This window comes from Lontra canadensis, unplaced genomic scaffold, assembly GCF_010015895.1.
Source record: "Lontra canadensis isolate GAN:19392208 unplaced genomic scaffold, GSC_riverotter_1.0 scaffold17, whole genome shotgun sequence".
NCBI lineage: Eukaryota > Metazoa > Chordata > Mammalia > Carnivora > Mustelidae > Lontra > Lontra canadensis.
In genome coordinates, this window is record NW_022631011.1 from 11269632 (window position 1) to 11281349 (window position 11718).

The following is an 11718-nucleotide window of genomic DNA, read 5'->3' on the forward strand; positions in this document are numbered from 1 at the left end:
TTATCCTTGATATTTCGGCTAGGTCTTACATGCATTTACATGCAGCCTTACCAGAGGGAGAAATGGAAAGACATGAGGATGCTGGCCTTAAAGACCAGAGTGAGGCAGTCACAAGCCACAGAGTGCTGGCAGCCACCAGAAGCTGTAAGAGGAAAGGACTGGATTCTTCCCTTGAGCCTCCAGAGGGAGTACCGCTCTGCTGACATCTTGATTTTGGCCAGTGCAACTGATTTCAGACTTTTGGCCTCCAAAACTGTTGTTTTAAGGCACCAAATTAGTGGATGTTATAGCAGTCCTAAGGAACTGATAGAGCTGCCCACTGGAATTGCCTGGGGAGCTTTACCTACCTACATTAGTTTATTTAACCTTCTTCCAACAAGATGACTATTGTGATCCCTAGTTTATAAATGAGACAAGGATTGGCAAATTTTAGGAACTTACTCACAGTTAGCTTGGGGCAGAGTTGAGGAGAGAGCCCAGGTCTGTCTGCTCACTTCCGGAAACAGTGAACAAAGAAGAGGGAAATGCCCAAGATGATTTCTAAGACTTCTGCCTGCAACATGGAGCCAAGAGTAGTTTCACTATCAAAGCAAGGAATCTGAGAAGTATGGCAGTTGAAGGTGTAAGTAGGGAAAGATAAACTCAGTCTGGGATGCTTCCTTAATTGTTTTCCTAACTCAATACTTCATTCTTGTCTTCATGACAAGAATGGTTTGCATGGTTTGCTCATCCAAACTCCCACAGCTACTCAGTGTGCACCCACAATTGGACTTCCTACACACACTCTCCACCACTCTCTTGGAAACCATAGTTCCACTGCAGGCAAATTGCCTTTTATTTCTAAACCTCTAACTAACTCGGTATCCTTGTAGAAACATGGCAGCTTGTCTCTAACATACCTGCTTCATGAATCTCAGGGCAAGGAAAAAAATGAGTGTGTGTACAGATGGATAACAGATCCACACCCATGATAGTTTCTAACCATATGGAGAGGAAATATGTTGGGATAAAGAAATAGAGTGACTGGGGCGCCTGGCTAGCTCAGTCAATGGAGCATGCAACTCTTGATCTTGGGATTGTGAGTTCGAGCCCCATGTTGGGTATAGAGATTAATTAAAATCTTTAAAAAAGAAAGAAAGAAAAAAAGAAAGAAAAAATACATTGATGAAGAAGAAAAGTAGAAGAGTGCATATAATATTATTACAGGGATGACTGGGTGGCTCAGTCAGTTAGGCATCTGCCTTTGGCTCAGGTCATAATCCTAGAGACCAGGGATGAAGTCCCACTTTGGGCTCCTTGCTCAGCAGGGAACCTGCTTCTCCCTCTACCTACTACTCTCACTGCTTGTACTCTCTCTCTCACACACACAAATAAATAAATAAAATCTCAAAAAAAAAAAAAAAAAAGAATCTCTGGGTGGGTCCAACAACCTGTATCTTGGGCGTACATTTTCCAAGAGTCCCTATGGAAAGTGGGTGGAAGAGGAAGCCAATATGTGGGGTTGTGGCCTTGTAGCTCATTCAGCCCCCAATTTTTTTTATTTTTATTTTTTTAAGATTTTATTTATTTATTTGAGAGAGAGAGAGAGATCACAAATAGGTGGAGAGGCAGACAGAGAGAGAGGAGGAAACAGGCTCCCAGCCCAGCGGAAAGCCTAATGCGGGGCTTGATTCCAAGACTCTGAGATCATGACCTGAGCCAAAGGCAGAGGCTTTAACCCATTGAGCCACCCAGGCGCCCCTCAAATTTATTTTTAGAAATTGACTTAAGATTTACCTGAGGAAAAAATATATATATATGCCAAAATACGTGTGCAGGTGGGTTCTCACCTTTCTAAGGGCCATTAGGTTCTCCCGTGAAATCCTGGGGCCGAGGTTGGGGGGGGGTGTCAATCCCGTTCCTTAAAACAGCACTGTTTGGAGCATAACCCCAGGGGAGCGGATGATATTAGGGGAAAGTTGTACTTAAAGGTAGGAAGTGCAGGAGTCTTTCCCCTCTGTGATCGTGGGAGAATCACGGAACTTTGGGGCTTATTTCTTGTAAACTGGGAATAACCTTACTGGGTTATTGAGAGTAAATGGAATAACCTAAGGAAAAGCACCTGGAGAAATAACAACGCCGGTTTATGTGAACAGTGACGCCGAGCAGCGGGATTCCTACCCGTCGGGGTTCACCCCTTCCCCTAACTCGCGTCACACTGAAAGCCGGCGGCGGCCGCGGCTCGTCTCCATGGCAACCGCCGCTCCATCTCCGGCTGGCCCCAGCCCGCCACGGGGACCGGAAGCAGCTTCCAATCGAGCGCTTCCCCCGCGTCTTCCGGATAACGCGGGGTCGCTTTTGCCGGTCGGGAGGTGAGAACCGAGGCCTCTTCTGAGACTCTATGCCGCAGGGAGAAGCGTCCTCACCCGGGGGTGGTCGGAGGCGGCCGCGGACGTCGGCACCGCAGCCGAGCAGCCCACCCGGCTCCTCCCTCCGCGCACGTCCTCTTTATTCCCGCCGCGACTCCTGTCGCCCCCTGGCGCTTCCCGCGGCCCCTACCTGGCCCCGCACCTCCTTGCCCCTCACCTTGTCGGCAAGCTCTTAGCTCCGACCTGCCCGCGCAGCCCCGCGGCACCTCGGCCGCAGCCGAACTCGCTAGGTTCCCAGCCAGCGCGCGCTCACCTGCGCTCGGCGCAGCGTCCTCAGCGGCCACGCGCCGCCCGCAGTCTCGCGGGGCCGGGACCCACGCGGGAGGGGCGCTGGCGGGGCAGGTGGGTGACGCGTCCGGGGGCCCTCGAGTACCGGGCCTCAGCGAGCCGGCCCCCAAGGGGTGGGATTTTGGACTGAGAGTCCGTCCTCCGCGGAAGGACCCCGGATTCGGGCTCTCGGCGAAGCCCCTGCAGGGATCCCGAGGGCTGCTGGCCCGCGTGCGGTGTTGGGGGTTCGGTCTCTCCGTCTCCCGAGTAGCGCCGAGAGCTAGTGTGCAGGAGGCATGTGTCGGCTGCGGGTGCTGAAGAGGCACAGTGCACCGCGGCCGCCCCTCTTCTCCGTGACTTCCCGAGGCTGCTTTAGTTTAGGGTCCCTCAATGTAACGCCCCCAAACGGCTTCCAAACTCATGGCCTCAACCCTTCCCGCCGTTCAGGTCTCCACCCTACATTCTGTTCTGGCCCAGTATATCATCCAGGTCTGCTGCTCCTCTGCCCTGGGACGTCTGGCCTCCTGACCACGCAGCACCGTGGGTAAGTGGATGGCCTGGATTCAGACCCCTTGCCCGTGCTCTCGCTCCCTGAGCTTGCCTTGTTCCTCATCTACAACGCGGGCAGGAAAATTACCGAACAGGGCTTTTGAGAGGATTTAAATAAATTTATATTTAGGTGCTGAGAAGCGTGCGTCGGACATTCTCTGTGTCATTTGCTACATCGCAATCACTATCGCATCATTTATTTGGTAACATTGTTGTCTCTCCTGCTAGAATATAAGCTTTAAGAAGCCACAGGCTTTGTTCAGGTCACTGCTGTATACACTGGTGTCCAGAACAGCGCTTGATGAAGTCGGAGGGAAATGGTAGACTGCCTAAAGAGGAAAAACGGGCACATACAAGATTTTTTAATTAGCCATCAGTTACCAGTGATGCATATACTAAAATGGTGCTAAAAGTGTCTTTCAACCCCCCCACCCTTTCTGCGAACTTGGGGAAATTACTGTCCTCATACATCACTAGGCTGCTGTTGACACTGTGGATGGATAAACAGTCTTTTCGGTAATTCACTTGATAATACATAGCGATACATTTGCCACTCTGCTTAGAGCCGGATAAGCCAAGTCCTTGGGATATCCTTGAATAACTTGAGGGAAAAAGAATATATTCCTGAAAATGTGCCTCCCAACATTATTTATGATAGTATTTATGCTAGTAATTTATGCTAGTAAAAATTTATGATAGTGAAAATTAGAAACAAATATTCTCTGATGAAGGAAGGTAAATAATAAAGATAGTACGGATCAGAAGCAGAACATGAATAAATGGAAGCACATTAAGATGGAGGAATATGCAATTATTTTTTAATAGTTCCTTTACTGTCAAAATAGTATTGTTTTAATACTATTTGATAGTATGAAACATGTTATATTTAATACTGTTTAATAGTAAATGTTGAAAAAAAATCCACACGAAACGACTTTTCTCATGAGACTGTTTCTTAGCACTATTTGCGGCAGGCTAGAAAAAAATTAATTAGCTCCTTGAGCCTGCCCCAGAGTCTTAATTTTTCTCAAGCTTCCCTTATTTCTGCTCCCTAGGAGTTCCTGCACAATCCTGGCTGATCCCTTATTGTTATACTTAGTCAGCCTCGTGTGCATGATTTGCAGAATAAATTGGGAATTACTCATGCATATGAATTAATGCATCTTAGCTCTTCGATTCTCTTAAGGAAGGATTCTTTGAAAGCGTGGTTTATACTAAGATTAAGGGCAGTACTTTCTGTATAGTCTGTTACTAATCTTAGATGTGTTGTTCTAGGAAACATTTGTCTGTGTCATGTTCCCACTTGTTTCTTTAATCATATTTAAGGAGTGTCCTTAAGGAAAACATCACCTTCTTGGAGATTAAAGCCTAGGTCTCTGTTCCCAGTCCAAATGTCTGCAGAGCTGAGAAAGTCATCACTCCTTCCACACACTTCAGAGGGGTCTGACAGCGCTCTGAGAGTGAAGATGGAAGAGGAAGAGCAGACCTGTGATCTGGACTCCCGCCTCCCCTGGAGCAGCTGCTGCAGCCCAGAGACCTTCCGCCAGTGGTTCAGGCAGTTTGGCTACCAGGAGTCCCCTGGGCCCCGGGAGGCCCTGAGCCAGCTCCGGGAGCTTTGCCATCAGTGGCTGAGGCCGGAGGTGAACACCAAGGAGCAGATCCTGGAGCTGCTGGTGCTGGAGCAGTTCCTGGCCATCCTGCCTGACGAGCTGCAGGCCTGGCTTCGAGAGCACCGGCCTGAGAATGGAGAGGAGGCCGTCACTCTGCTGGAGGAGCTGGAGAAGGAGCTTGATGAGCCAGCTGAGCAGGTAAAAAGGCATCTGGTGGGGATGAGTGACCGGGTTAAGTCAGGAGCTCTGGGGCATCACTGGGGATAGAACTCTCAAACTGTACTCCTACTTAGCACACTAAACACGGAGGGCAGTGAATGTACTTCCACCTGTGCCAGAAAACAGACTGTGGCTCCACTTTCTTCCTCCCTTTTCCTGAATCCCAGGGTATTTTCCATGTAGTATCCTCTCTATTATTTTTTTTTTAAGATTTTATTTATTTATTTGAGAGAGAGAGAGAGCCCAAGCAGGGGAAGTAGACAAGGGAGAGGGAAAAGCAGACTCTCTGCTGAGCAGAGAGCCCAAGGGGGGCTCAATCTCAGGACCCCGGGATCATGACCAGAGCCGAAGGCAGACACTTAAGCCAGAATCACCCAGGCACCCCTCCTCTATTATTTTATCCCAAGACCCAACAAGATTCCCTTCTTCAGTCTCAGTTATACCTAACTGCTTCCAGGTCCTTTTTGGACAAAACGAGGACACTCTTGCAGAGAAACTGGCATCTTGGGAAATCACTCAGGAGTCACCATGCAGCCAGATCAAGCCCGTAAATCAGCAGCTGCCATTGGCTTCAAGGGAGTTCTACTCAAGACAAAAAGGTGAGAGACGGGATTCAATTCATGGGGAAAACCCACCATGTGTCAGCCCACCACACACATCCCGGCTGCTTTCGGCAAGAAGTCTCCAATCTCCGCTCCTGCTTCCTCTCACCGTGGGGTCTTCCACCATTAGATGTTGTGCGAATGATCATTCTCAGTGTTTTGTTCTTGTTTCTTTCCCAGAGAGTTTCATAATCTCTTTCAGATTTTTAAATCTTGACATCATCTCCATGGGGATTTTCAAGCCTTTTATAAAGGAGCATGACCCTTGGGGCTCCTGGGTGGCTCAGTGGGTTTAAGGTCTGCCTTCAGTTCAGGTCCTGATCCCCATGTCCTGGGATCGAGCCTTGAGTCAGGGCTCCCTGCTCAGTGGGGGAGTCTGCTGCTCCCTCTCCCTCTGCCCCTCTCTCCATGTGTGCTCATGCTCTCTCTCTAATAAATAAAATCTTTAAAACAAACAAACAAACAAACATGACCCTTTTCTCAAATGAAATCTTGCACGGAGTTCCAGTACATAAAATAGATGAAAACACAGCTACCCTCACTGAAGCAGGAGCAAGCAGCGTCCATCCACAAGGGCTCCAACTTGGCCTGTTCCCCCCATGGTACCTTCGGGCAGCCCCGAGGGACCCCAAAGTCGCAATCTAAAGACCACTGGTCTACCTCCTCATTTTCTGTCTAGCTTCTTGCTTGGTTACTGGTGCCATGTAGTATGAAAATCATCATATTCCTACTCAGATGACTTTGCCCTCTCATGATGACTTGAATATTTTCCTCTTCTCCCTCACATCCTAAACTGGCCTCGGTGGCTGCTCGCATCACTTTTTACAAACGTGCTCCAAAACGGCTTGCACAGCAGTCTGTTCTTTTGTTGCAGATACTCAAAAAAATAAGAGCTGTGGGGAAAAAGCAAAGCAGAAGACGGGAGCGAGGTCTTACTAAATAAAGTAGGGACAGAGCCTTATTAAATAAAGTGGTGGAGAAGGCCTCTTTGGTGAGCGACATTTGAGCAGAGACCTTTCTTCTAGATGACCGTGCTGGATGAAATGGGATTCAGAAATGAAGAGGGAAACCCCACTTGGGGATCTCCCCTTCTCCCCCTCACACGGCTTCCACATTCCACAGGTTAAGCTAAGTAAGGTTAGAGTTTTTCCAAGATACTTTTGGTAAGAAAATCCAGGGGGGAAAAATACAAAAATTTAGAGACTTAGAAAATAGTTCTCTTAGTTGACAAGTACCTGCTCCCAAGAGGCTTGCGCCGGGCACTTAACATCTCCAGCGTAGCGAGTGTCTTGGCTTAACTAGGGGAGAAATGAAAGTCCTTTCACACTCCATCAGCATCGGGAGGGAACCGCCCCTACCCCGCCCCTACCCCAGCAGCTTTTTCTGGTAATGACAACAAAAGTAATCAGCCTCAAAGCCAGGTCTTGGGACCCCATTGTTGACAAGAACTACGTTCTACCTCTGAATTCCCTCACAGAGGCCTTTCTTATATTTGTTGTTTGTTTTTCATTTTATTTTTTTCATCATAATAACTGTACTCTTTAATCGCCATCCTCTATTTCCCCTATCCTCCCAGTCCCTTACTGTCTGGTAACCATCAGTTTGTTCTCTGTAGTTAAGAATCTGTTTCTTGGTTTGTCTCTCTTTTTTTTTTTCCTTTCCTTGTTTTGTTTCTTAAATTCCACATATGAGTAAAATTATGTGGTATTTGTCTTCCTCTGACTGACTTATTTCACTTCCCATAATACCCATAATACTCTCTAGCTTCATCCATGTCATTGCAATGGCAAGATTACATTTTTATGGCTGAGTAATATTCCAGTGTGTGTGTGTGTGTGTGTGTGAGAGAGAGAGAGAGAGAGAGAGAGAGAGAGACATCACATCTTCTTTCTCCTTTCATCTACAGATGGACACTTGGGCTGCTTCCATAGTTTGGCTACTGGAAATAAATGCTGCTCTAAAATAGGGCGTGCATGTATCCCTTTGAATTAGTGTTTTTGTATTTGTTGGGTAGATATCCAGTAGTGCAATTCCTGGATTATAGAGTAATCCTATTTTTAACTTTTTGAGGAACCCTCATACTGTTTTCCACAGTGGCTGCCCCAATTTGCTTTCCCACCAACAGTGCAAGAGGTTTCCTTTGTCTCCACGTTGTCACTAACACTTTTTCTTGTGATTTTGATTTTAGCCATTCTCACAGGTGTGAGGTATCTTACTATAGTTTTGCTTGGCATTTCCCTGATGATGAGTGATGCTAAACATCTTTTCATGTGTGTGCTGTCCATCTATATGTCTTCTTTGGAGAAATGTCTATTCTTGTCTTCTGTTCATTTTTAAATTGGATTATTTGTTTTTTTGGTGTCAGGTTGTGTAAGTTATTTATATATTTTGGATACTAATCCTTTATCAGATATGTCATTTGCAAATATCTTCTGCCATCCAGTAGGCTGCCTTTTAGGTTTATAGATTGTTTCCTTTGCTGTGCAGGAACTGTTTATTTTAATGTACTTCCAAGAATCGATTTTTGCTTTTGTTTCCCTAGCCTCAGGAGACATATCTAGAAAAATGTTGCTTTGGCTGATGTCAGAGAGATTACTGCCTTTGTTCTCTTCAAGTATGTTTATGTTTTCAGGTCTCACATTTAGGTCTTTAATGCATTTTTTAGTTTACTTTTATGTATGATGTAAGAAACTGATCCAGCTTCATTCTTTTGCATATAGCTGTCCAGTTTTCCCAACACTTTGTTGAAGAGACTGTCCTTATCCCATTGTATATTCATTCCTTCTTCATTGAAGATTAATTGACCATTAAATTATAGGCTTATTTCTAGGTTTTCTATCCTCTTTATTGATATATGTGTTTATTTTTGTGCCAGTACCATACTGTTGTAATTACTGTCACGTTGTACTATAACTTGAAATCTGGAATTGTGATACCTCAAGTTTTGTTTTTCTTTTTCAAGATGGCTTTGGCTATTTAAGGTCTTTTGCGATTCTGTACAAATTTTAGGATTGTTCTAATTCTGTGAAAAATGCTGGTGGTATTTTGATAGGGATTGCAGTAAGTCTGTAGATTACTTTGAGTAGTATAGACATTTTAACAATATTTGTTCTTCCAACCCATGAGCATGGAACGTCTTTCCATTTCTTTGCATTGTCTTGAATTTCTTTCATCAGTGTTTCATAGTTTTTAGAGTACAGGTCTTCTACATCTTTGGTTAAATTTATTCCTAGATCTTTTCTTCTTTTTGGTGCAATTATAAATGAGATTTTTTTTTTTTTTTTAAGATTTTGTTTTATTTATTTGACAGACCGAGATCACAAGTAGGCAGAGAGGCAGGCAGAGAGGGAGGGGGAAGAAGGCTCCCTGCTGAGCAGAGAGCCTGATGCGGGGCTCGATCCCAGGACCCTGAGATCATGACCTGAGCTGAAGGCAGAGGCTTAACCCACTGAGCCACCCAGGAGCCCATGAGATTGTTTTCTTAATTTCACTTTCTGCTGCTTCATTATTAGTGTAGAGGAATGCAACAGATTTCTGTACATTGATGTGTATCCTGTGACTTTACTGAATTCATGTATCAGTTCTAATAGTTTTTTGGTGGAATCTTGACAGTTTTCTAGATAAAGTATCATGTCATATGCAAATAGTGAGAATTCTACTTCTTCTTTACCAATTTGGAGCCTTTTATTTCTTTGTTGTCTGATTGCTGTGGCTAGGACTTCAGTACTATTTTGAATATAAGTGGTGAGAGTGGACAGACTTGGATTTTGAAGGTAGAGATCAGACATTGAAATCACTTTGGAATTTGAGCTATCAAAAATGAATTTGATGGGGTGCCTGGGTGGCTCAGTGGGTTAAGCCGCTGCCTTCGGCTCAGGTCATGATCTCAGGGTCCTGGGATTGAGTCCCGCATCGGACTCTCTGCTCAGCGGGGAGCCTGTTTCCCTCTCTCTGCCTACCTCTCTACCTACTTGTGATCTCTCTCTCTGTCAAATAAATAAATAAAATCTTTAAAAAAAAATGAATTTGAGAGAGAATCCTTACCATTTACAAAATGATTTCTATTTACACCAATAATAATGCCATTCACCTAGTACTATAAAATACATATAAGAGTAGAAGTTTTTTGTAAGTGGGTACTCTGTGCTACCCTTGATTCATTTGAGGTGACAGTTATGCTAGTCTATAATCCTCCCCTTTCCCCCCCTAATTTGTATTTCTGACCTTATATTCCATATTCATTCTTGACCCCTTGGCTTTCTTCATTTATCGTTATTAAACTTTTATTTATTGACCTTCATACTAAGTCTTGGCTATTACTACCCACTGCCACATCTGGCTCCTCTCCTTTGGTTGCTTCTCTGCTTCTCCCATAATTGCTCATCTTCTAGTCCCTTTTCTTCCAGATTTCTTTTCAGTCTCTGATACATCTTTTTACCTCTAGCTTTTGCATGGAGATTTTCATCTTTATAATTGACTGTCTCCTCAGTATATAAATCTTTCCTTTTTGCCTTATGATCTTGTTAATGTTTTGTGACTTACCATCACAATCTTCCACATTGTGGTGCTATTTTATAAACATGCTAGCAATAAATAATTGGTATATATATATTTTTGATCATTCTATTTGCCTTTCTTTCTGAACAGAGAGCAGTGACATCGCTTTTCTGTGTATTATTTCAGCTAAAGACACAAAAACTACAAATGTGAATTCAGCTTCAACACAAAAGACTTCTCCAGGTATGGAACTGCATTCCACTGTTTCCAACACCCTTCATCTGGACGCTCCCCAGAGTTGCACGTATAGAAGAGCCTGTGAACAAGATGGCAACTTTGAAAGAAGACGGAGAAACCCTTTTGGAAAAAAACAACACAAGTGTAATGAATGTGGCAAAGTCTTCAGTCAGAGCTCAGCCCTCATACTCCATCAGAGAATCCACAGTGGGGAGAAGCCTTATGCGTGTGATGTGTGTACAAAGGCTTTCAGCCGGAGTGCCGTCCTGATTCAGCATCGAAGAACACACACTGGGGAAAAACCCTACAAGTGTCATGAATGTGGGAAAGCCTTTAGTCAGAGCTCAAATCTTCTCAGACATAGGAAAAGACACACGAAAGAAAAAGTCCCATTGGTGTTGTAAGGAAATCAAAGCATTTGCTCAGAGCTTTTTCATTGGGAAAAGACACAAAGCACAAACACTCTTTTAGTATTTCAGTGGTTTTAGTGGGCACTAGTTTGCTTTCAAAAGTCATGAAAGCTGCAGGAGAGAAAGTAAAATATCTTCTGTCAACATTGTTTGCTCTTCTGCTTGTCAATACAGTGTCGATTCAGATGTTCGAGATTCGAAAGCTTAATTCATATTTCCTTCCCTAGGACAGCTCTTGAACAGACATTCCCAAACATGTTCTATCTCCATTACTAACACAAATCATGAACTAGCACATTTCTCTTTAGACGAGTTTTCCCTGTTGAGAAGGAATGTGTGAGTTACTCAGTATAAAAATAAGTATCTTCCTCCATTCCATAACGAACATTGGAATTCCCAGACCAAAGATTAGAGCATGTTAAAAATTTTAACCATTTGTTTTTCGTTACCAGACTCAAAATATGAGAATAAGGTTGAGGAGAGGCCCAAAAGAATGTGTATTTTCAGACCAAATTATTGTTAGGGGGTAGATGAATAAAGACATCTACTCTCTTATGAAAATTCACAAAAGCCTACACTATTGATGATACTAAGTAGTTTGGTTTTTTTTTTTAAGACTTACTTCTTTTTAGAGAGAATGTGTGTGTGAGTTAGGGGGAGGTGCAGAGGGAGAGAGAATCTCAAGCAGACTCCCCTGCTGAGCGAGGAGCCCACGACCCTGAGATGATGACCGGAGCCAAAATTAAGAATTAAATGCCTAACCAACTGAGCCACCTAGGGGCCCCTTAAGGAGTTTTCTATGTAGGAAAAAAATAATCTCCTTTACAATGTAATTTAGAAATAATTCAGTGAAAACAGTAGGATGTCTCTACATGTCTTAGGGAATGGCATAGGAATGTTGTAATAAACAGGGGTATCT

At 44.3% G+C, this 11718-nt stretch overlaps 1 protein-coding gene across 2 annotated transcripts in view; it reads left to right on the top strand.

The window, feature by feature from the left end:
• Positions 1-11411, top strand: part of ZNF396 (zinc finger protein 396) — a 28634-nt gene extending 17223 nt beyond the window's left edge. Inside the window, exons 1-5 of one of the 2 annotated variants that reach the window (XM_032859613.1) lie at positions 2261-2351; positions 3123-3219; positions 4611-5032; positions 5511-5652; positions 10339-11411. In XM_032859613.1, coding sequence (XP_032715504.1) covers positions 4616-5032; positions 5511-5652; positions 10339-10793 — 1014 coding nt within the window. In that variant the 5' untranslated portion in view covers positions 2261-2351; positions 3123-3219; positions 4611-4615 and the 3' untranslated portion in view covers positions 10794-11411. Of the gene's footprint in view, positions 1-2260; positions 2352-3122; positions 3220-4610; positions 5033-5510; positions 5653-10338 lie in introns of those variants that run through there. The other variant, XM_032859614.1, reaches the window with a different exon arrangement.
• The last annotated feature ends 307 nt before the right edge of the window (positions 11412-11718 follow it).